Source organism: Saccopteryx leptura, chromosome 3 (genome assembly GCF_036850995.1).
Source record: "Saccopteryx leptura isolate mSacLep1 chromosome 3, mSacLep1_pri_phased_curated, whole genome shotgun sequence".
In the NCBI taxonomy this organism is placed as follows: Eukaryota; Metazoa; Chordata; class Mammalia; order Chiroptera; family Emballonuridae; genus Saccopteryx; species Saccopteryx leptura.
This window is the reverse complement of record NC_089505.1, coordinates 117,295,998-117,322,053: the sequence shown is the minus strand read 5'-3', so window position 1 is coordinate 117,322,053 and position 26,056 is coordinate 117,295,998. Positions and strand designations below refer to the sequence as shown.

The following is a 26,056-nucleotide window of genomic DNA, read 5'->3' as shown; positions in this document are numbered from 1 at the left end:
ATCCCACAGATGACCGGATCCTGCCCACACCCAAGCCCAGGGACCATCTCACCCCTCAGGTATCCACAGAAACAAGTCACAACAAAGTCACAGAAAGGCTGTCACTAGAGCTTAAGAGAAAGAGACTGAACAGGAAGCCCCAGGGCAACTGACCCCGCAAACCAGTATTTCAGGCAACCCAGTCTCCAGAAAAGTTCAACATTTCTGAGAGCTCAGAAGAGGAGGCACCTGCCTTCTGTCCATGATGCAGCTCCCCGCACACGGCCAGGCCAGCCCGGGATCCTGAAGGCCTTGCCTGTTGGATCCTGGGTCCAGACAGAGGGAGTCTCCGCCATCTCAACTCCTCCCCGTGGCCAAGCTGCTGAGGTTTTATGGTCCTACCCTCTCACCAGGCTTTCCTGGGAGAACTGGGAAGGGCCATTCCTGTCCCCTGACACCGCTGTCCTGTCCCTGGAGGTGATGCCAACATGGACTTCTTTAAATGTTGTCAACAAGAACCCTACAAGGAATAGGCCCTTAGGGACGCTGTAGGAACAAACCACATCCAGGTGGTGAAAAGGGTAGTGGCCTGTTTATTCTCTTCTCCAGTTTTGTGAGGGATTCAACTGACCTAGGGGAGAAGGCTTGGCACCTGGTCACCTTATAGAAATACTGAGAACTGAAGGCCTCATTAAGATTCCTTTCTTACCTCCCAAACTCCTGTGGCATGAGTTGTCAATTTGAGTCACAGCTCCATTTTCTACTGGGCAAGTCAAAGTCCTCCATTCTCCATCAATACAATACCTTGGACAAAGTAGCTTAGACTCTCTGAGATAATTAATAGTTGACCATGGAGCACCTACTCGATACCAGGTCATGGATACCAGGCCTGGCAAGCTGCATCTACACAGGGCATAGTATCAGCCCTGTGTTACATACAAGGAAGTTGAGGCCCATTGCAGTGCAGTGAGGAACTTGCCCAAGTCTCACATATCTAAGTGCAGAGTCAGAATTTGAATCAGGACCTATCAAGTTCTAATGTGTGTTCTCTTAAGCTTGCTGTTATTCTGCCTCAGTTCTCCCCCTCTGTAAAATGATAATAGTAATCACTTAGGAACCCTAACCCGGGATTGCTGGGTGAGTTAAAAGAAATACTGTGTTGAAATTCCTGGCACAATCCTGGCTGCACCCTTCATGACAGAGTTCCTGTCCCCGCCTTCTGTCTGGGCCATGGTTCCCCATCTATTCAGAAGGAAAAGGTTGGGCTCTGAGGTCCCGCCTACTCAGCCACAGGTAAACGGAACCAATTTTTTAACTCTTCAAAAATGTTGTGAGGTTAAACAAAGTCATTATTAAAGTTAAATTAAATAAACTACAATAAATTACATTACAATCAAAGATCAATAGACCCTGAAGCATTATGCAAACTGAAATATTCCAGACAGACTCTCGCAAACTGGATCAATGAATATGGGTCAACCAAGCGGATTGAGGTCACACATTTGACCCTTGGTTAAAGTACACATGAGAAGCAACTAATGAGAACACAACTAACTGGAACAATGAGTTGATGCTTCTTTCTCTATAGCTTTCTCTCTCTCTGCTTTTCTCTCTCAATGAAATTAGTTTTTAAAGTAACACTCGCCTGACCAGGTGGTGGTGCCATGTATAGAGCGTTGCCCTGGGACACTTAGGATCCAGGTTCAAAACCCCAAGGTCGCCAACTTGAGCATGGGCTCACCAGTTAGAGCATGGGTTCATAGATATGACCCCATGGTTGCTGGCTTAAAGTCCAATGTCACTGGCTTAGGACCACATTCACTGGCTTGAGCAAGGGGTCATGGGCTAAGCTGGAGATCCTTTGAGTCAAGGCACATAAGAGAAGCAAATATGAACAACTAAAGTGCTGCAACTATCAGTTGATGCTTCTCACCTCTCTCCCTTCCTGTCTCTCTCTTGCTAAAAAAATAAGTAATTATGAAAAATAAATAAATAAAAGTAAGACTCTTCTTTTTAAAAAGAAGAAAGAAAGAAGAAAAGAGAAGTCAGGCAGGGAAAGACAAACACTATATGATCTTATACATGTAACCTAAAATCATCACACTCATAGAAACAGAGAGAAGGCAAGTGCAGGGGCTGAGGAGTGGGGGAAATGGGGAGATGTTGGTCAAAGGGTAGAAACGTTTGGTTACAAGATGAAGGAGTTCTGGCTCTAATGCACAGCACGGTGACCATAGTTACTGATACTTGAAAGTTGCTGTGAGAGTAGAGCTTTAATGTTCTCACCATCACAAAAACAAAGTGATAATCATGTGAGGGAAAGAATGCGTTAACTCACCTTATTGAGGTATGAGCTATGTAGTACATATGGATCAATCATCACATTCTATACCTTCAACTTATGCAATGTTATATCAATTATATCTCAGTAATTGGCGGAGGGAGAAAAATCAGTTCTGAAATAAAAAAAAAAAACTTTTAGAGGCCCTGGCCAGTTGGCTCAGTGGTAGAGTGTCGGCCTGGCGTGCAAGAGTCCCAGGTTCGATTCCCAGCCAGGGCACACAGGAGAAGCACCCATCTGCTTCTCCACTCCTCCCCCTCTCCTTCTTCTCTGTCTCTCTCTTCCCCTCCCGCAGCCAAGGCTCCATTGGAGCAAAGTTGGCCCAAGCGCCGAGGATGGCTCTGTGGCCTCTGCCTCAGGTGCTAGAATGGCTCTGGTTTGAGCAGAGCAACACCCCAGATGGGCAGAGCATCGCCCCCTGGTGGGCGTGCTGGGTGGATCTCGGTCAGGCGTAGGCGGGAGTTGTCTGACTTCATCCCTGTTTCCAATTTCAGAAAAATACAAAAAAAACCCAAAAAACTTTTAGATTAAAAACAAAAAACTTTTAGATTAAAAACAACGCTCTTTACATCTTAATTATTTGACTACTAAAGTAGAGGCATCTGTTATCATGTTCTAGAAGTCACTTCCCTCTACTGAATAAGTATGAAGAAAGTATTCCATAATCGTGAGCTTCTCTGCATCTCTTCCCATCTCCGAGTTCAGTGACACCATGGTGTTAGCTTGATATTGGCCATGGTGGATGGATTTACACCACAGAAATCAGCAAGCAATCTGACTCAGAGCACCGTCTTCTTCCAGGAGTGATTGTTGAACATTTACCAGCACACCTCTGCTTCCATTCTGAGTCCTAAGAACATAGATATCTTGAGACAACCCAAAGCAGGAGACGTCTTGCTCGGCTATTGGCAGGACTTGGTGAAGCCCTGAATGAGCAGTCCTGGTCCAGCAGAGGCACAGCCCAGCAGCTCAGTTCTCCCTGCCTGGTCCCAACAGAGGCTATCAGACAGCCTGAGAGGTCCCTTTTCCTTGGGTCCTCACAAACCTCACCAGGGCCGGCCAAGGTTGAGGCCACCACTGCACACCAGGTAGCAGACCATCTCTGCCTTCTGTCTGTTCAGGGAGCAGAAACACCACCCAGGACCTACTGGCTCTCACCTTTAGGGACTAAGGCTAAGGACACACAGAGACTATTTTTCACAGGCACCACTTAAGCCTTGGGAAGCAGGGATTTTACAGATGAGGAAAGAGTATCAGAAAGAGTAAGGGCCTCACCCAAGGTCAGTGACTGATAAGTGAGAGACCCCGATTCAAACTAAGTGCATCGCTACCCCACGTGGTTGTGTCTTCTGAGGATAGTTTCAGTGTTGATGTCTCTAAAATAAGGAAGACTCTTATTTCTCTCTCAGTGTATGAAGCAGATCTAGAGATGCCACATGGGGATGTGAGCCCGATGCTTAGCACAGAATAAGCTGTTGATGAAGGTCAGTGTCCTCCTTTGTCTACTTCCTGATCTCCTGTCTCCCACTCTCCTCTCCTGAAATCACTCCTGGCAGAAAGGGTACAGACTCCCTCTTTGTGGCTTCTGTGGAGTTTCATCCACTATGTGTTCCTGAACTTGTCCTAGGTAAGAAGCACCAGAAGGTCCATCTGGTTCGTCGTGGGAGGATAAGAGGGAGGAATGTGATCCCAGGTCTCCCTCAGCTCTTCCTCACACTCAGACACACTCTCAGAGGACCACCCTGTGGGCATTCTCCCCTGTATCTCACTACCCTCCCACACACACACACACTTCCACCACGCCAGACAGATGGGGTCCACTTGTCCAAGGGCATTAAGGAGTTGGGGCTCAAAACTCAAGAACGATGAAAACATTACTCATCAATCATTTTCCTCATAACTATAATGGGATGAGAACCATGTCTTGCCCTGAGCTACAGCCCTGAGTCTTCTCACATGTCACTGACCCTCACTCAGCCCTGAAGAGGTGGAGCAGGCAGAGATCCACCTCCCCATTGGATGCAGGAGGAAACTGTGGTCCTGGGAGGAACAGGGACTTGCCCACATTCAGAAACAATCTAGAATCATAGACAGAATGACACTCTACCACTTTGATTTTCTCAGTGACAGAGTTACTTGAAGACTGCCAAGCATGGTTCTACCCTCCATTTCCAAAACACAAAATATGACCAGGAACTGCTGAGGGATTTGGCCAAGAACATGCAGCTAGACAATGGTGGGCCAGCACCAGTCCCCTGGCCCTTGCTTCTTAAGATGGCTGTGTCCACAGCACCATGTGCGTCAGTGGTTAACTCTAAAGTAACTGCAGCCCGTGAAATCCCTCCTGCTGTCTGAGCCGTGGTCATGATAAACAGGGGGTTGGATCAGCCCAGAGCAGGGTGGGGTGTGTGTGGATGAGGGAGATGTCCGGACTCTGGATGCTAAATTCTTAGCCAGGTTAGCTCACAGGTCTCCAGGAGAAGAGGGGGGGGGGGGGGCTCAGGAGAAGGGGAAGCCAGGACGCCTGAAGTTCTGACAAGCCCAGACTCTCTAATTGGCCCCAGGCTGAGAACACCTCTGTGATGGATCCTGTGGGAACTAGCTCTCATTTGCTATGACAGTGCCCAGAAAGTTCTCTGCATGTCTGTCTGGGGAGTGAGCACAGGGAATAGCAAGAGGTGGTGATGACACTAATGATCAAGATCATCTTAACGCTCCTTTGGGACAGCTCACAGAACTTTACAGTGCACAGCGCACTGTCACATGTGTTTTCTCCCAGGCCACCCCAGCACTCCGGGGATGAAGGTTCTTTCTATAGATGATGACAGATACTTACTGAGCACTTGTCATGGACCAAGTCCTGAGGGATCATTGATACTGGTTTGTTCACTTCTCTGCTCTCAGAGTCAGAAGGGGTCTTCAGGGTCAACATGCGACCCAACATGAGGCCATCCGTGCTGGCTATGGAGGGCCCTGTAGCAGGAGCAGGGCACTGGGGACACTTCCTCTTACAAACTACTTGCACCTTCAGGACACCCAGAGTCTAATTCCATACACACACTTCCATCTGATGATGGAATGCCACTGTCAGGCCAAGTCCACGACTTGGTAAGTCAGAAAACATCAGGTTCATGACGGGAGTTCAGGTCACATGGTAACTTGGTGATTCCTGATTATGTGTTCAGTCTCTGCTAAGACCCAACAGAGAGAAAGTCAAAGGCTGCTTCCCCAAAGGGGAGCAGTTATCCTCAGTGGAGGCCAGGCTGTGCTCCGAAGCCGTAGGCATGCTGGGATTCACCGACATGGGACGTCAGGCTCTGGACAACACCTGTGTCTGCTGCTCACACTCCACGTGTCCTCAGATCAGCTGGGTCACATGGTCCAAATGGAAGAGCAACAGGCATGGCAGCTTGGACCCACTACAGAACCTTCTCTTGTTCTGACCTTCACTCACACGAGCGGCTTTTCAGGTCACTCAGTAAACGCAGCAGGGTGGCACACCCACATGAGGAATGTAATGCCTCCAAATCAGGCCAACTAGGCATCGTGCCCCTCTTTGTTGGTGGCAGGAGAAGCCAAATGCAACAACCTGTCTTTCACCTCAGAAGGGGGATCTCACACATCCCACAGCCCTGGACCCCAGAAATCTACTGAAGAAGTTCCTGGATTTTTATTGGGTACTTTCCATTCTCTGACATGCAACTCTCTTACCATTATGCCTCCCACCATGGCTCTTCCTGTTTGCTAAGTCCAAGCAGCATGATGTCATCAATGTGATGGACCAGTGTGATGTCTGGTGGACATGAAAGGAAACCAAGAGCCCTGAGGACTAACTTCCTACCCAGGCTGGAGTGTGGATGGACCCCTGAGGGAGAATAGTGAGTGACAGGTGTATTACTGGCCTTGGCAGCTTAAGGCAAACTATGCCTGGGTTTACTAAGAGACAATAAGAACAAATACCTCTGCCAGATGGATATCCGGCACCTGAGGATGTGTCCATTTGCTCAGACATTGAAACCAATGCAAACACAGCTGCAATTGAAGTGTCTACCTTGTTAAATCTGTGATAATCCAGTGTCATTCCCCAAGGCCACCTGTTTCTGCATAGGCCTCACAGGTGAGTGAAATGGGATGTGGTGGAATCATCGCCCCTTCAAGTCCTCGATGGTGGCACTAAACTGCAATCCTGATAGGAATGTGGCATTGTTTCTAGTTTAAGATTCTTATAGTTCAGGGCCATTCTACTGACTTCTATTTTGCCTACCCATGAACACCTCTAAGAATGTTGTCACCCAAACCACAGCCCAACCTCGTATGTTCTTCCCTGGATGGTCCAGGGACATTTCTTCCTTGATCGGTGGCAGGGGAAGGAAAGGGAATCTTGGTAATGAATCAGTCCTGCTGGATTGCAGTGAATGTCTTCACCTTGAATTTCAGTCTCCAGTGACCTTTAAATGAAGGGGATATTGGGGGGAAAGAAGAATTTAGGAGCTCTGGAAGCACCCCTCCCAGGTCATTCTACCCCCACCACCACCTTGCTTCCACCCTCTTCAAAGAAAGGGTCATCCTGAGAACCCAGGAGTCTTATTTCTGGATATTTGGCTTTAATCTAAAATTGCTTTCTTTTCTTACCTTTTGCAGCTGAAACAAAGTCTGAAATTTTCAACCACAGCCACCAGGTGTCCTTTTATGACTTTTACTTCACCAAGGTGAGTGAGTGAGACAAAGAAATCCCAGGATCGTAATAGAGGGGTGCTGTGCTCAGCTTACCTGCCAGGGGCTGACCCTTACGTACCAGGACCCTCTCTTCCCACTGTCAAAGTCTCTACCTCCCTGGAGTCCAGTCCCACCCCTGGCCTGGCCAGAGCCCCTGTCTACATACTGAGCCCTCCGTCTGGCGTTTCCACCTCCCACAGGCTAACCTGCTGAAGGAAGGGAGGCTGAGCCCAGGGGCAGTAGAGAAGGTCAGGGATAGGCAAAGAGGATGTTGAACTCTGTAAGTCAGTGGTCCCCAATCTTTTTTAGGCCACTGACCGGTTTAATGTCAGAAAATATTTTTACAGACCAGCCTTTAGGGTGGGATGGATAAATGCACAAAATAAAATTACGAGATTGCCGTAAAAACTGTGGGTTTTTTAAATATAATTGTTGAACTTACGAGATAAGCGTCAAGAATGAGTCTTAGACAGTTATAACAGGGAATCTAGTCATTTTTAAAAATAAAATATCGTTCAGACTTAAATATAAATAAAACGGAAATAAGGTAAGTTATTTATTCTTTCCCTTCGGACCAGTACCAAATGGCCCACGGACCGGTACAAGTTCGCAGCCCGGGGGTTGGGGACCACTGCTGTAAGTCATTCCTAGAGTCCCTGAGATCTAACCTCACCTTCTCCAAAAGCGATGAGTAAGGCTGATCTGGATCAGAACTGAAGTCTGCCCCTCCCCCAACACTCAGAGCAGAGAAAGGGAACTTTGAGTATTGAGCACTGACTGTGTGTCAGGCATGGTCCTAAGCACTTTCCAAGAATTATCACGTTTCATCTTATGACCACCTGGAAGGTAGGGACAACTATTCACCTAGAAGGTGGTGCTACTATTCAGAACCACTGTACCAGTGACTCTTCTGAGGCCCAGAGAAATTATGTAACAGCCAAATTCCCACAACTGGGCCAAGGGCTGGAGCCAGATTCCAAACCCAGGTCTGTAGGAGTCTCTTGGGATGCAGAATTGCGTGGAGGCTGAATCCACCGTCAAAAACTCCCTCTCTTTCTGGGTGTCAGTGTTCCAAAATATAGAATTCAATGATAATCTTTCCCTCACAGAGATCAGGTAAGATGATATACTGAAAATATGTATATGAAGCTGGTTCCCCCCCTTTCAGACCAGGAACACTGTGGGCAACGGGCCACCTGGCCTCATGTACCACCCTTACCCGTTCTCTCTTGTCACTCCTGCAGCTTTACCAAATTCACGGGTGGCTTCAACCAGCTCCCCAAAGCCCTCAGGTGCAGCTTGAGTCGGGCACCATCCATCTGGGCTCCCAGGTGGAGGCGGTAGTGAAGGCTGGGCCTGAGGTCCAGATGTCCTACTGGATGGGCAAGTCCAACTCGGCACTGCACAACCTCATGGTAAATTTTCTCATCATCTCCACTCAGACAAGGCCACACGCCTCGTTACTTTTATGCCCCCATTGCCCTCAGACACAGTAGACATGCTCTGGTTGGGTGGTCCTGGTCTGTAACAAGTCCTTCTGGAAGGGGGATGGCATCTGGGGCGGGGTCTGCATCACTGACCGGCTGTCATGCAAGTCTCCTCCCCCAGCCACAGGCTTCCCACTGGCGAGGGCGCCCTGCTGGCCTCCTACACTCTGGATGGTGATTCCCTTCTTTGTTTCCAGGAAGCACAGCCGGGTGGTGGATATCGTCCCGGAGGACCTGGCAGCTGTGCACCAGATAATGAAACTAACTCTGAAAGGTAGAGATGGACGGTAGCTCTCTGAGTCTAATCAGGAGAGAAAAACCACTCAGTACTTTATAGTGGTGAAGTTTAATAAGTGTTAACTATGATAAGACAGTAGCCATCAGATATAAAGACACTAGATGTGGTACCCAAAGACCATACATGGTGCCATAGCCAAGATAGGACAGACCTGGGAGAGGTTCAGATCTCACTGAAGAAGGTGCGGTTCATGTACAGTATTACAGAAGAGTTCACTGGTTTAGCAGAGCCAGATTTGGTCTGGAGTGACACACTGTAGGCCACCTTCCATAGTCAGGCAGGCTGCTGAATGGGGGCGGCATGGTAGTGGGGGATTGGGTTTCCATGATGAAAGGACAGTCAGACTGAGATTGTAAGGTCACTGTGCATTCTGGGCCACCTGAGCCCCAGACTGGAAAATGCAGACAATCTCCTTTGTCCTGAGATGTTCCTCCAGTGCCCGCTGAGAAAGCTGAACGTCACGCTCACATTAAAGAAGAAACACTTAAGGCAACTGTGTTATTACTGAGCATATATTGAAAGCTGCATTGAGAACTGAGGTAATAAATGAATAACTGATACAGTCTAGCCTTTTGTCTGCTCAGCTTCCTTCTGTATCCCCTATGAACATGCACACTCCCTTACAACAAACAGGACAACTCTATATTTATACCCTGTAAGAGACATCTCTCCTTACAAGCGAAGATCATGGAGTTCATAAACTACTCCTCAAATTCAACGAATCCATTTCACTGAATATTCTGTTACCTTACAGCATTATAATGTGATCTTCCAACAACACATGCATTAAATAATTTTAAAACGGTGATAAGAAACAAGAATAGAATGATTTTGTACAAATAATCATGTGTATCACAAGCACAGAGTTCCTCTGTCTCCCTCTTTGTCATCTCAGCTTCAGCACCATAATCAGCAGCTGCCCCTCCCAGCAGCCTCATCCTGAGACTCTCCCTGGGACACCACAGCCCCTGCAGCTCTCTGGAAGGGTGATTCTTGGCTCTCTGCTCCTCCTGTTTGACAGACAGCCACTTCTTCCTGTGCAGTACCAGCCACAACGCCGAGAAACAATGGTGAAGGCCAGAGTGAATGGATTTGGCCATATTGAGCTCCTAGTCACCAAGGCTGCTTTTAACTCTGGCAAAGTGAATATTGCCAACATCAGTGATCCCTTCATTGACCTCAAATACATGGTCTACATCTTCAGTATGATTCTATTCGTGGCAACTTTGAAGGCACAGTCAAGGCTGAGAAGAGGGAGCTTGTCATCAACGGAAAGTCCATCGCTGTCTTCCAGGACAGAGATCCCACCAACATCAAATGAGGTGGTGCTGGTGCCGATGATTATGCTGTGGAGTCCCCTGTGTCTTCACCACCTTGGGGAAGGCTGGGGTCACTTGAAGAGTGGAGCCAGGAAGGTCATCATTGTAAGGTCTGTTGGCAATCAAGGAAGGCCACATAAGAAAACAGGTCCAGGGACATTGGCTGGAACCACCCACACCCATGCCTACCAAAAGAAACCACCCAGGAGCACTTGGAAGAAGAACAACTGTCTGTCAGACAATGAAATTTCGCCATGTCATATCAACCTGCCACCACCATACCAATGCTATAAATTACCCCCAGGTAAGGGAAGCTGTGTGACTCCTCTGGCCCGTTTTGTGGACCAGAGAACCTCACCCGGGATGCACTCTAATTAAAGCTTTTGCTAGTCTACATTTGGTGGCTACACCCTTTTTTCTTCATCGGTGGAAAATACCTTACATTTTGTGCCAAAACGCGGGTGGAGCTTGAAGGCCATGGGGGCCGCTCCTCTCCCTTCCCTTCCAAGGAAGAAGAGGACCTCTGACCTCCCACATACTTTGGCACACAGTTCAGTAAGTACCCTGCCTCCGGCCTCCTGTCAGTTCCTTCTGACTCTCAGACTCCCTGTCCGTAATCAGAGCTGCATCAGGGACCTCCTATCCATTCCAAGCGTGTGTGTGCTTGTGGAGATGTCCTGGACACTTCCACTCTACCTGACCATCTGGTGGCCAGAGATTGAGTTGCAGGATGCCAATTCTCATCTCTGATTACTCCGAGGCTGAGTTTAGCCATGGGGGCACAGGTATCTAAATCTGGCTCAAAAACACCTCTGAGGTGCCTTATGTGAATATCTCAAACATTGATCCCTCCCTAAAAAAGAAGAAACTGATCTTCTTCTCCAATGTGGCCAGGCAACAATACCCACTGGATAATCGAACCAGGTGGCCTCCTGAAGGGACTTTCAATTTTAACACTCTTACCGATTTATGGAACTATTGCTAGAGAACTGGGAAATGGTTGGAGATCCCTTACATTCAGAGCTTCTAGTATTTGCACTCCTGTCCTAATCTCTGTGCTGCCTGCTCTACGGCTCAGGTCCTTTTAGCCATAGAAACCTCAGCTAAACCCTCCACTCCTGATCTTTCCTCCTTTGCCGACCCCCTTGAGAAACTCTCTTCTTTTCCTTCTTTTCCTTCCCCTTGTGTGGTGCCATTACTGCACATCCCATCCAAATCTCTTCATAAAACGTTTTCTGTATCCTGTCTTGATTTCTCTGCATAAACTCAAGGATGCTACTTTACAACATTTTGGGGGCTCATCTGGAATGCCGGTGTTCCACGTCACCGGCTAGAGACACCCAAATGGGTTGTCTTTCCAGATGGTTGCCTGACCCCGCTGGGATTTCAAGGAGAGGCGCCACCTGAGATGTTCCAGGGCTCCCGTTTCCCTGTGAGGTTCGGAAAACTCTTCAGCACATACCTCTGGTTCCAAAATTCGACAATTCGGCAGAAATCAAGGAGTATATAATTCTGACCTCCGGAGGTAGGTGAGGCAGATCTCATGCTTTGTTAAATTCTGTTTGGGTTTAGTCAATTTGGAACTATTGAGTGGGGGCATTTGGTGGTGCTCTCAGGAAAGACCTGAGTAGGGACTGAGTTAATCAGTCCTGCCTCAGACTTCCAAGGACACGTTGTATTTATCAAGATCTCATTCTTCTCAAAAATCAGAGGCATTTTATACACCAACATGAACAGTCAGAAAGAGAAATTAAGGAAACAATCCCCTTCACTATTACAACCAAAACAATAAAGTACATAGGAGTACATTTAACCAAGGAGACTAAAGACTTGTACTCAGAAAATTATAAAACATTGATAAAAGAAATCAAAGAAGATACAAACAAGTAGAAGCATACACCATGCTCATGGTTAGGAAGAATAAACATCATTAAAATGTCTATATTACCCAAAGTAATTTATAAATTCAATGCAATACCAATTAAAATACCAATGACATACTTTAAAGATATAGATCACATATGCCATAAATTTATATGGAACCAAAAGAGAACATGAATAGCCTCAGCAATCTTAAAAAAGAAGAATAAAGGGGGAGGTATCACACCTCCTGATATCAAGCTATACTACAAGGCCATTGTACTCAAAACAGCCTGGTACTGCATTAAGAACAGGCAAATAGATCAATGGAACAGAACGGAAAACCCAGAAATAAACCCACAGCTCTATGGACAACTGATATTTGACAAAGGAAGTAAGGAAATACAATAGAGTAAAGACAGCCTTTTCAACAAATGGTGTTGGGAAAATTGGACAGCAACCTGCAAAAAAATGAAACTAGACCACCAACTTACAACGTTCACAAAAATAAACTCAAAATGGATAAAAGACTTAAATGTAAGGTGTGAAACCATAAGCATCTTAGAAGAAAACATAGGCAGTAAGCTCTCTGACATCTCTTGCAGCGATATATTTGCTGATTTATCTCCAAGGGCAAGGGGAATAAAAGACAGGATAAACAAATGGGACTATATCAAACTAAAAAGCTTTTGCACAGCTAAAGACAATAAGAACAGAATAAAAAGACAAACTACACAATGGGAGAACATATTTGACAGTATGTCTGATAAAGGGTTTATAACCAAAATTTATAAAGAACTTGTAAATCTCAACACCAGAAAGACAAACAATCCAATCAAAAAATGGGAAAAAGAAATGAATAGACACTTCTCCAAAGAGGACATACAGATGGCCAATAGGCATATGAAAAAATGCTCAACATCACTAGTCATTAGAGAAATGCAAATTAAAACCACAATGAGATATCACCTCACACCGGTCAGAATGGCGCTCATCAACAAAACAACACAGAATAAGTGCTGGCGAGGATGTGGAGAAAAGGGAACCCTCCTGCACTGCTGGTGGGAATGCAGACTGGTGCAGCCTCTGTGGAGGAATCTATGGAGATTCCTCAAAAAATTGAAAATCGAACTGCCTTTTGACCCAGCCATCCCACTTTTAGGAATATACCCCAAGGACACCATAGAACGGTTCCAGAAGGAGAAATGCACCCCATGTTTATAGCAGCATTGTTCACAATAGCAAAGATCTGGAAACAGCCCAAGTGTCCATCAGAGGACGAATTGATTAAAAAGCTTTGGTACATATATACTATGGAATACTACTCAGCTATAAGAAATGATGACATCAGATCATTTACAATAACATGGATGGATCTTCATAACATTATACAGAGTGAAATAAGTAAATTAGAAAAAACTAAGAACTATATGAACCCATGCATACATGGGACATAAAAATTAGACTCAGAGACATGGACAAGAATGTGATGGTAACAGGGAAGGGGTGGGGAGGGGCGAGGAAGGAGAGGGAGGGAGTGGGGGGAGGGGAGGGGCACAAAGAAAACCAGATAGAAGGTGACGGAGGACGATTTGACTTTGAGTGAGGGGTATGCAGCATGAGAGAGAGAAAAATAAGATCTCATTCTTTGTTTTTAATGTTTCTGTCTAAAACCCCTGAGTTATTGGTGTGTGAGTGAGGATCTCTGGTGTCTGAGCCTAAGTTCCAGGGACATGGCTGGGCGAGCACCTGAGAGGCCCAGATGGGGAACCACTTCCTTTGTCTGTTGAACTGTGTTCCTAAAAGTCAAGTGTAGAGGTAAATAGTAAATGGTCTGTTTTGTAAGTTCTCTTTGTTTGTCAGGAAAATCTCTGGTGAAATTTTAAACGAAATAAGTAAAGTGCACTCATTTAAATTTCTTAATTTGTATAATTGTATGTGAACTCTTTGTTTAATGTCTAAATGTGTCTGTTTTTAAGGCCTGAATTAAGTTCTTGCATGCAAAAATCGGACATTTCTGGCTTAAAACCAGAGGGCAAAAGCCAAAGAAAGTTCTGAGGTTCTGAACCTTGAGGACTGACAGGGCTGAGGCGGGTGTTGGATCCCCTCCAAGTTTCTCCTACCCTTCCCCAGTTCCTTCGTGTGGCGTGGTTGTTGTCTTACATAGGAGATATGGGGTTCATGGGGGAGAGCCACTCTTTTAACCATATGGTGGAAAATTGTAACAGTGGGTTCTCTGGGAATTGCGGAATTGCTGTGTCCCCAAGAAAATTGAAAACCTCATATGTTCTAGAGTAGCCCACTGTTGGGAAGGTCAATTTGTGAAATTTGTTTTTTTGTTTGTTTGTTTGCTGCTTTTGTTGTGACAAATGGCACTAGGCAGCTGCTGGGAGCAAGACAGTTGGTTGCAGGAGGTGGACTGGATTGCGTTTCTGCTTGGGAAGGACCATTGTTTTGCTAATGGCAGCACGAAAAGTGGTGGAAAAAATAAAAAAAATAAAAGAGGCTGGCTCCTCTCACGGCTCCCAGCACCTGCTCCCCCTCTGTCACCTGAAATCCTAGACACCCTGATTGATTCCCTTATATTGACTTAATAGTGTAAAGCACTGTGGGCCAAGAACAGGATTAGCATCTTTTTGCCAGCTGGGTAGTTATGAAATAGTGAGTGCATTTTTATCATTCCTTATTTTTCTCAGTAAATCAGTGGTTCATTGAGGAGATAGTAGTTTACAATCCTCTTATTGTAAATTGTACTAAAATTGTACTAATGATAAGTCATATAGAGTTATAAAGTCTGCTAAATCCAAGGACTTCCTTTTTGTACCAAGAACCCCTTGTGTAAAATGTATATTCCATGTTAAAAATGTATTTGTTATTTCAAGAACCTTTTGTCAATTTTCCTTTTTTTTCCTTTTCTTTTTTTTTTCAATTTTCCTTTTTATTTGCTATTTCATAGCCCTGTGATGTTGAAATCTTGGTCTAAATATTAGTAAAAAATTTAAATCCTTTTTACCCAAATAACTTATAGAATTAGAAAACTCAGAATTTCCTTTATCAGGAAAGCCTCAAGTCCTAACAGGACTGTTCGAATCTGTATTCTACATATGCTGCCACACTTAAGGCAATCGAGACCACCCCAAGAAAATGTTTCTGGTTTCCTAACTTAAGTGAGATTCTAACACCCAAGCAAGTTAGGAAATTGTGGACACTTTCCACCAATTTTTGTTAGCCAGAATCAAAGAAGATATGGAAACAGTCAGCTTAGCCTTTGCATAGCAATCAGCTCTAGAATTAGGGAAAAAAAATTATTGTAAGATAGCATCATCAGCTGCTAAGAATGGATAAATAAATAAAACTAAGCATTTTGGAAAAGACGTTGCTCCTTTCTCAATCACATAACTCTGTTTGGCCTTTAAGATGGCTTGATAGACAAAGATGGCTAAGATTCCTGAAAGCAGGGACAACCTAAGACAGGCACAGCTGAAGAGGGGCCATCAGGAGAAGGCTTAAGAACTAACAAAGGTGAGGCTCAAACCCTCACCCCAACAATGCAGGAGTCTACTCCCCTGAAATAGTGGACTTCATCCACTGTCCAGGGCACCAAAACAGGGGGGCTCCACCCCCGCTTCCCCACTCATCAATTGAGAGGCACTTATCAGGCCAAGATTGGCAAATTGACTTCATCTTATACCCCCTCACAAAAATCTCTGTTATCTCTTAACTTTGCTTGATATCTTTCCAGGGTGGATAGAAGCCTTTCCCACCTCTCGAGAAATGGCAGAGACCGTTGCCTCCATTCTCGTTGAAAACATCATCCCACGGTTTGGACTGCCGACTACCATCCAGTCAGAAAATAACCCGGCTTTCACTGCCCAAATAGTTCAGCATGTTGCCACCTCTCTCAACATTACCTGGAGACTCCACATACCCAATCACCCTCAATTGTGTGGAAGGTGGAAAGGGCCCATGGCATCCTGAAGGATCAACTAACTAAACTTCCCATCAAGACCAGACTCTCCTGGCCAAACCTTGTCCCCCTGGCACTCACCAGAATCAGAGCAACCCCACGAAACCCCACTAGACTCAGCCCCTTTGAGCTGGTTTATGGTAGAACACTTTTAATCAATCACAACTTACCTGTCAACCCCCTCCTCTTGCCACATACCTCCCCTTTCTATCTTTACTCCACCATCTTCTCAGGGAACACGCGGACGGGACCCTTCCTCCCATAGGGAGTCCATATGAAGCGCACCCAGCAGTCCCCCTCCAGCCAGGAAACAGGGTTCTTCTGAAGGAACTCCAGCTCGGCTTCCTTCAGTGTAGGTGGACAGGACCCCATACAGACCGCTGGCAGTCAGAACCACTGAGCCCCACCCGTCTTTGGCTCACCAAATGTTGGGCCCTGCAGATCCTCCTGTTACTCCTGTCCCTCCCACCGGGAACCTGCTGCCAGAGAGAATTAAAGCAGAGAGCAATACTATTACTGTATCAATGAGACTGTCCTAATGGAAGAAAACATCAATGTCCTCAACCATCTGCAAGAAAAACTGCACAAGGATCTCTCTTCTTACAACCCGCTTAACTCCTGATGGTAGTCACCCATCCTCACCTGGGCTGCCCCAATCCTAAGTCCTCTTCTAATTATCAACATATTGCTCATGTTTACTCCTCTTTTTCTTAGATTCTTACAGGGCCTCATCAGCGAGGTTTCTCTAGTCACAGTCAACCAGATACTCCTACACCCATATATGTGACTTCCCTCAGAGCCACCACTTTCCGACCTCCCTTCCCCACAATGCCCCTAACCAGCAGGAAGTAGCCAAGCAAACAGTGGCGACCCTATCTAACATAAAAGGTCGGAATGTGAGGTACGTTGGCAATGGGAGAAGGTCACATGAGGAACCAGGTCCAGGGACTTTGGCTAGAACCACCCACACCCATGCTCGCCAACAGAAACGACCCAGGAGCACTTTGAAGAAAAACTACTGTCAGCCGAAGAAATTTTGCCCTGTCATATCAACCCACCATCACCATACCGATGCTATAAGTTACCCTGGATGGGGGAGGCTGCACGACTTCTCTGGCCCCTGTCTTGTGAATCGGAGAACTTTGCCCTGGATGCGCTCTAAATAAAGCTTTTGTTAGTCCACACTTGGTGGCTACGACCTTCTTTCTTTCTCAGCGGAAAATACCTTACAATCAACTCTGCCTCTTCTGCAGATGCCTCCATGTTTGTGATGGATGTGAACTTTGACAAGGTTGAAAACTCCTTAAAGATTGTCATCAATGCTTTCTGTGCCACAAACTGTTTGGTCTCTATGACTAAGGTCATCCATGACAACTTTGGCATCCCATAAGGACTCATGACCACGGTCCATGCCATCACTGCCACCCAGAAGACTGTGGACAACCTCTCTGGGAAGCTGTGGCATGATGGCTGAGGTGCTGCCCAGAACATCATCCCTGCTTCTACTGGTGCTGCCAAGGCTCTGAGCCAGGTCATACATAACCTGAATGGGAAGCTCACTGACATGGCCTTTCCTGTCCCCACCTTAAGTGTGTTGGTTGTGGATTTGACTTGCCACCTGGAGAAAGCTACTAAATACAATAACATTAAGGAGGTACTAAAACAATCATCAGAGGGCTCCCTCAAGGGCATTCTGGGACACACAGATGAACAGATTGTCTCTCGCAACTTTAGCAATGACACCCACTCCTCCACCTTTGATGTTGGGGCTGCATTGCCCTCAATAAACACTTTGTCAAACTCATTTTGTGATAGAACAATGAATTTGGCTAAAGCAACAAGGTGGTAAACCTTGTGGTCCACATGACCTCTAAGAAATTAGAGCCCCCTGGACCATCACTATGAGTAAGAGGAAAAGAGGCTCTCAGCTGCTGGGGAATCCTTGCCCCAAATTGATCCTCCAACCCACTGAGAATCTCCTGACCATCACAGTTTCCATCACAGACCCCCTAAAGAAGGGGAGGGGCTTAAGGGTCCCTATATTGTTAGGCACCATCAATAAATTTACTGTACCCAGCCAAAAAATAAATAAATATAAATAAAATGAACAAGTGACCACCTGTTTTCTTGTTTTGTCTTTATTTTTTTTTAATTATTTACTTTTTAATTTTAATTGATGTATTAATTTCAGGTGTACAACCCAGTGACCAGACATTTATATAACTTATTAAGTGATCACTCCAATAAATCCAGCACCCATCTAGCACCATAATAGTTTTTACAATATTATTGATTATATTTTTCTTTTTATTTTTTTATTTATTCATTTTTTAGAGAGGAGAGGGAGAGACAGAGAAAGAGAGAGAGAGAGAGAGGAGAGACAGAGAGAGAGAGAGAGAGAGAGAGAGGAGAAACAGAGAGAGAAGGGGGGAGGAGCTGGAAGCATCAACTCCCATATGTGCCTTGACCAGGCAAGCTCAGGGTTTCGAACCGGCAACCTCAGCATTTCCAGGTTGACGCTTTATCCACTGCGCCACCACAGATCAGGCTGATTGTATTTTTATGCTGTATTTTACATTCCCATGACTATTTTGCAGCTACAAGCTTGTACTTCTTAAGAACCTCCATCTTTTTCACCCATCCTCCCAAACCCCTCCCATCTAGCAGTTGTCAAAATGTTCTATGTATCTATGGTCTGTTTCTGTTCAGCTTGTTCATTTTTTTTCTTCCTTAGGTTCACATATAAACAAAATTATCTGACATTTGTCTGACTTATTTCACTCAGCACAATACACTCTAGGTCCATCCATGTTGCTGAAAATGGCAAGATTTTATTCTTTAAAGGATGATTCTCTATTCTCATTCCTGGCCTGTGAGTTGCTGACATTCTCACCCCAATGACCTTTTCTCCAACCTCATATCACACTCATAGTGGAGTCGACCATTCCTAAAGCTGGATCACTCTCTAAATAAGAACGAAGTATAAACATTGCACGTAGTATAAACACATATTGTATAGGGCTCTGTAGAGACTCTTTGCCAACCTCTCCATTCTATCTCTATCTCCCCTGCTCACTGTATTATGACCACATGAGCTTTCTTTTATCTCTGTATGCAATATACAGTCCTTTCTAGACTTGGAGGCTTGGTGGCTGATGTCCCCTTGCCTGAAATGCCTTTCTCCTGGTTATTTGCAGAGGTGACTCCTTCTCATCCTCGGGTATCAACTAACAACAATCCCTCACAAGGCTTTACCTGTCAACTCTTGTTGAGTACGTTTCTCTTTTCCGTTGCTCTTTATTGCAAAACCTGTTTATTTCTGAGAGTTTTGCCTCTTTATATTTCAATAATTAAACTTAACTTCTATTCGAGCTTTCATTCTACTAGTGGAAGAAACAATATTACGCTCCTTGGGATTTCTCTCTGTCTCTCTGACTTGAACCTCTGGAGAGCTTGCAAAGTGCTGCAGGGCACAGTGGTGAACAGGAATTGGGTGGGTGTAACCTGGTCCTCTGCATCTGGCATACACTGAGAGAATGGCACTCCTATGAGGTCATTGGTCCCCACAGATTACTGTGTCATCTTCTTTGGTTATAAATTATACTTTCATGACTGTATATGTTATCCATGGTCTATTTCTCTTGTTTTCCACAGGGTCTGATACTCTCTGGGCCATAATGGATGCTCGAGAACTATTGGAACTGAATAAACTCATCGCCAGGATCTCAGGGCCACCAGTGAGGCCTGGAAGAAAGCAGGATGTTCCCACTAACCCTGAGGCTCTGTGTCAGAATTCTTAGAGAGCCTCATAAGTCATTCAGATCCCTTGAAAGAGTCAGAGTCACAGTCAGGTGTGCTGCCCACTATGGTTCACAGATGGGCAGTACACATGCAGCAACTCATTCTTCTGTGGTTTCCTTCTTCATTGTATGGTTCACAGAGGAGTCACAGTTTACTGCATTTGAGTTGCATGCACTGAACTTTCTAGGATATAGAATTTTACACATCAAATTTAGGGTGTTCATATTATAGATGAGTGAAGTAAGATCCAGATAAAGGAACTGAATTGTCCAAAGTCACAAGACAAGTTAGCAAGCTTGAGACTAGAACCCTGGTCCCTTGATGTTCTGTGTCCTTCCACAGCACAATGCAGAAAATAATGCGTTTGCTCCATGAACCACATTGGCTCCATGCACCAAGTCAGCTCTGTGAGTTGCATTTGCTCCATATACCATTGGCTTTATAGTCAATGTTCTCCATAAATATTTATTGTTCATGTGTCACTTTGATTGCTTACATTAATTTTGCCTTTTACTGTGTCCCTGTCCCATGTCATTCACAGTTCTCATGTTTTATGTTGGTTATACAGTGTGTCCGTAAAGTCATGGTACACTTTTGGCCGGTCATAGGAAAGCAACAAAAGACGATAGAAATGTGAAATATTCACCAAATAAAAGGAAAACCCTCCCAGTTTCTGTAGGATGATGTGGCAGCATGTGCCCATGCGCAGATGATGACGTAACACCGTGTATACAGCGAAGCAGCCCACGGCCATGCCCAGTCAAGATGTGGACAGTACAGAGGAAAGTTCAGTGTGTTCTGTGGCTCGCTAATTTCGAACTCGTGACCAAAGTGCAATGTGAATAACGGCGCGTTTATAACGAAGCATCACCACATAGGAATAACATTACTCGATGGGATAAGCAGTTGAAGGAAACCGGCAGTTTGGTGGAGAAACCCCATTCTGGTAGGCCATCAGTCTTACTTTTGGGGTTATGTGAAGCAACATGTGTACATTGAAGGTATCAACGACATTAATCACTTAAAATACAGAATCAGAGCGTCGGCCTGGCATGCGGGGGGCCCGGTTTGATTCCTGGCCAGAGCACATAGGAGAAGCGCCCATTAGCTCCTCCACCCCTCCCCCTTCTTCCTCTCTGTCTCTCTCTTCTCCTCCTGCAGCCAAGGCTCCATTGGAGCAAAGATGGCCCGGGCGCTGGGGATGGCTCCTTGGCCTCTGCCCCAGGTGCTAGAGTGGCTCTGGTCGCGGCAGAGTGACGCCCTGGAGGGCCAGAGCATCGCCCCCTGGTGCGCAGAGCGTCGCCCCTGATGGGCGTGCCGGGTGGATCCCGGTTGGGCGCATGCGGGAGTCTATCTGACTGTCTCTCCCCGTTTCCAGCTTCAGAAAAATACAAAACAAACAAACAAACAAACAAACAAAAAAACACCACAAAATCACAGAAATTATTCACTCTGTTACAGCAGACAGCCTTACCCATGTGTGGCAAGAACTTCACTATCGTTTGGATGTGTGTGGGGCAACAAATGGAGCCCACATCGAACTGCACTGAATAGGTATGAAACTGGGAGAGTTTTCCTTTTATTTGCTGCAGATTTCACATTTCTATCATCTTTTGTTGCTTTCCTGTGACCGGTCAAAAGTGCATCATGACTTTATGGACACACTGTACCTGTATTCCATTGGTTCCAGTGCCGTTGTGATGGGTTATGTTACATTCCCCATTACTTGCTGCCCTCACTGTAGAGGGTTATACTTTCATCTTCACTGCAAAATGACTTACTTTGCTTTGCTTTAGGAAGAAAATGTTTCCTACCCTTTTCCCATCAAGCTTGATCGTTTAACTTCCTTTCGCCGGTGAAATGTGAGCAGAGAGATGTGTTTTATATCTGAACTGAAGCTTTAAAGGTCATCATGAATATCAACCTCTCTTCCCTTCTCTCTGTCATAAGAATGGCATATTCTAGCCCTGGCCAAAAGGCTCTGTTGGTTAGAGCATCATCTAGAAGCACAGAGGTCGCCAGTTTGATTCCGGTCAGGGCACATACAGGAACAGATTAATGTTCCTGTCTTTCTCTCTACTTCCTCTCTCACTGAAATCAATAAATAAAAATTAAATAAGAAAAAATATAGCATATTCCAGAGAGGGCCTCCTTTAGGTTGTATAAAAGAATTCAAGAGTAGGAGGCTATATTCCACCTATACCTGGCATGAAACTTGAATAGTAAATGAACTTTTCTAAGTCCTATTATTTTGGAGTTGTCACTGTACCACAGTGTAGTAAGTTGACCAGGACAGCCATGTTGGTTCCATGTACCACGTTTGTTCCACTGATCAAATACTCTGTCATTCAGTTGCATAATGTTAGTTGCATACTTTACACTGGAGAACAATTTATTTTTCATTTTCTGTTGCATGAGGTTTTAAAACTGTTTTTATATATTTCTGCCTGTCTGATTCCAAAACTGATATCCATTTTTCTGTGCATGCTCTAGTTTTTATGCAATTTTAATTTCTTTTTGTTACAGTTAATGGCATGCATTGGTTTTTATATTGGAGTTAAAGGGCAATGACTCTTGGATTGAACATAGCCACAAGGCAATTAATGTTTTAAAACATCACTTTTACATAATTGTAGTTGTTTTTAAATGTAAAAAATTATTATCTGATTAAAAACACACTCTTATTTTGTTTTAAGATTGAATCATGGCTTCTTCAAGTAGGTGTAAATGTAAAAATAGTCCTGACACCTTCTGTTCTATATGTGGCTGTTACACACTTCAATGTCAAAGGCACAATATTTCATCATTTGTGACACGTGCATATATTGCCTATTTTCAAGTTCCCCTTGGTGATCATATTGTGTGTCACAATTGTGAGGAAATGCTTCGTGACTGGACAAAAGGAAAACGCAAAGGAATGCTTTTCGGTATTCCCATGGTTTGGCGTGAACCTAAGGACCACAGCAATGACTGTTAATTCTGTCTGATCCATACAAAGGGCATCAGCAAGAAAAAAACGGCATATGATCACATATCCTAATATTCCTTCAACAATACAGCCTATCTCACACTCTGAGACACTCCCAGTTCCAGTTTTCAATGGCTTTATTTCTTCTAAGGATGAAGAAAATGAACATGGTGATCAAGTGTATTTTAATAAGATACATGAGGAAATGGTTGTACAATCTGAAGGGTCTTCTTTTGATACCAAGCAGTCATTAACCCCTCAGCAGTTTAGCCAACTCGAATTGAATGACTTATTAAGAATAACATAAAAATTGTCCTCGATTTTCTGAAGTATGAGGAGCATAACTGGAATATTTGTGTAGATCTTAAAATGGTAAATTTCCTGCTAAAACAACAGAGAGGTTTCACGAAGTATCCTTGTTTTCTGTGTTTGTGGGACAGCCAAGCTCGGGAGAAACACTGGACACAGAAGGAGTGGCCAAAACATGAAGCTCTGGAAGTAGGAATGCAAAATATTGTGAATGAATGTGTTGTTAATCGAGACAGGATCATTTTCTCCCCATTTCACATCAAACCTGGCTTAATAAAGTAGTTTGTTCAGGCTTTGAATAGAGAAAGTGAATGCTTTCAAAATATTATTTCTGCTTTTCCTGCCTTGTCTTTCGAGAAGATAAAAGTAGGTGTATTCAATGGACCTCAAATTCGAACCCTCACACGTGATGAAGAATTTGCCAGGAAGATGAATAAGGAGGAGAAAGGAGCATGGCAGTCTTTTGTGGCAGTTACAAAGAACTTCCTTGGCAACAAGAAAGCAGAAAACTATGAACTTCTGGTTCAAAGGATGCTGTTGGCTTTCCACGACATTGGATGTAACAACATGAGTGTTAAGATTCACTTCCTGAATAGTCACCTTGGGATAAGTTTCCCGAAAATCTTGGAGCTGTTAGTGATGGCAGACTACTACTGGAGCATCAAATGAGATTGTCCTCAACAAGTACACAAATGCAAGAGCTACAAACGCAAATTTTAGCCTAAATAGAATTTAAATAACTTTTGCACAAATTTTATGATTAAAATAAGTGTTTTAATATGTTCTATTTCAAAATTGTAAACAAATTCTAATGTAATCATATATTTTAGTATATTATTGTATTTACTGCATTATATAAATTATTATATTTTAACAAAGACGATACCCAAGAAGACATTCTACCTCATTATGTTAAACTAAATGTTGAAAATTTTACAAGATGAAAATCTAAAATCTTGAATTGCAAAAAAACTGTAGCTTACAGAGAAAAACTAGTATCAGATTTGAAATCAGCACACTTGAATTAGGTAAGAACAAGTGTTTTTGAGGATGCAACAAAAATTTTGTTCCCAGTTTATAGATGTTGTCCTTTTGAGGTCCAGGGAAGGACTTCAAGCCTTTCCTGGTCCCAGTTCACCAGGTCACCCTATTCCACCTCATCACTTTGAGAAAAGCCCCTTGGATGTCCTTGTTTCTCAGACTGTAGACCACAGGGTTCAGCAGGGCAGTGAAGACATTGTAAAAGAGTGAGATCTGCTTGTCTCGCTCAGGGGAATAGTTAGAGTTGACCCGTATGTAGATATAGGAGGCTGGACCATAAAAGAATGAGACCACAGTGAGGTGGGAAGCACAGGTGGAGAAAGCCTTGCAGCGGCCCTTTGTGGACTTGATCTTGAGAATGGTCTGGGCAATACAGACGTAGGAGGCCAAAATGAGGGAAATTGGGGCAACAACCATGAACACACTGATCACCAGGTCCACAATCTCAATGAGGTGGGTATCCATGCAAGCCAAGCTTCGTACTGAGGGGCCTTCACAGAAGTAGTGGTTGATCACGTTAGGCCCACAGTATGGCAGCTGCATGGTGAAGAATGTATGGATCAGAGAGAGGAAGAAACCACAGGCCCAGGTCCCAGCTGCCATCCGTGAGCACAGGCCCCAGTTGAGGATGACTGTATAACGCAGTGGGTAACAGATGGCTACGTATCGGTCATAAGCCATGACTACAAATAAAATGCACTCAGTCAAGCCCAAGGCACTAAACACATACATCGGCAGCCAACAGCCAGCAAAGGAGACGGTCTGAGAATGAGCGAGAAGATGCACCAACATCTGGGGCACAGTGGTGGTGACGTAGCCCGTGTCCAGCAGGGAGAGGATACAGAGGAAGAAGTACATGGGAGTGTGAAGACGCATGTCCAGGCAGATCAGGGTGACAATGAGCCCATTGCCCAGGACTGAGCTCAGGTAGAGCAGAAGGAAGACAATGAAGAGGATCCCGTTGGACGTGGGGTCACGGGAGAAGCCAAGCAGGATGAATTCAGACACCCAAGTTTGGTTCTCCGCTGGAGGCATCCACATGGTGGGGATTATAAAAGAATCACATTCATTTAAATGTCATTGAAAGTGTGGTAGTTTAGCAAAAGTATCTTCCCTGGAGACAGAGAGGCTAGGATTTAAATCCTGGCCCTCTATTCATCTGCTGTCTTCAGCAAGTTACTCAACACTTCTGAGCCTCAGTCTCCTCATCTGTAAAATGTGACTCATACTAATATTAATTTATCAGGACTTTGAAAGGAGTAGAGGCACTGTATATGACATATAAAACACAATACCTTAAAACAATCACATTAACTGCTCATAGGCAATTTTCCCTGTCTTACTTCACTTTCTCCAATGGACATCCTGGTCATTCACATGTCTAGCAACAATTGGTTTACATCGTGTCAGTCCCAGCCCCTAAACTTTTAAAGCTGAAGTTCCTGTCTGCCTTAGGCTGTCTGAATATGCTACAAGCCTCTCTCCAATCAATGATCATTTCTTCTTTGCCAAACGTCAATATCAGCTTTGTCAATAGAGGGCGCTAGAAGGACACTCTGACGTGATAGCTGGAAGAAGTTACTTCAAGTATAAAACAGGTAAGTCAAATGAAAGTAAGTGGGAAGATAGTAAATATGAACTTTAGTGTGTAGATGATTATTTTAAATGCAAATGGACTAAATATTTTAATAAAAGGCATATTTTCACGCTGCTTTAAAAAACCCTGCATATTGTTTACAAGAAATACGTCAATTATTCTGCAATATGTAAATATATCAAATCCACATGTTGTGTTACTTATATCTCAACAAAACTGAAGGAAATAGTAAACACACCTTAATATAAGGTCATAAGCACACTAGAAAGAAAAAATGAAAGAAATATGCCATGCAAATACTAAGTAAAAGAAACGTAGTAATTTCATAAAACATTGGTCAAAATTGATCATATTAATCATCATAAATGTAATC

General features: G+C 44.4%; 1 protein-coding gene and 1 pseudogene across 1 annotated transcript; one reads left to right on the top strand and one right to left on the bottom strand.

Annotated features, from left to right (window-relative positions):
- Positions 1-9,888: 9,888 nt before the first annotated feature.
- Positions 9,889-17,872, top strand: LOC136398292 (glyceraldehyde-3-phosphate dehydrogenase-like; annotated as a pseudogene).
- A 6,307-nt stretch (positions 17,873-24,179) lies between these two features.
- On the bottom strand, positions 24,180-25,127 carry LOC136398291 (olfactory receptor 2A12-like). The gene has a single exon (XM_066372647.1). It carries the CDS (start codon positions 25,125-25,127, stop codon positions 24,180-24,182), a length of 948 nt encoding a protein of 315 aa, XP_066228744.1.
- Between the last annotated feature and the right edge of the window lie 929 nt (positions 25,128-26,056).

What these genes read in the sequence shown, in the direction of transcription:
- LOC136398291 (XM_066372647.1), bottom strand. Translation starts at nt 25,127, where the DNA reads ATGTGGATGCCTCCAGCGGAGAACCAAACTTGGGTGTCTGAATTCATC.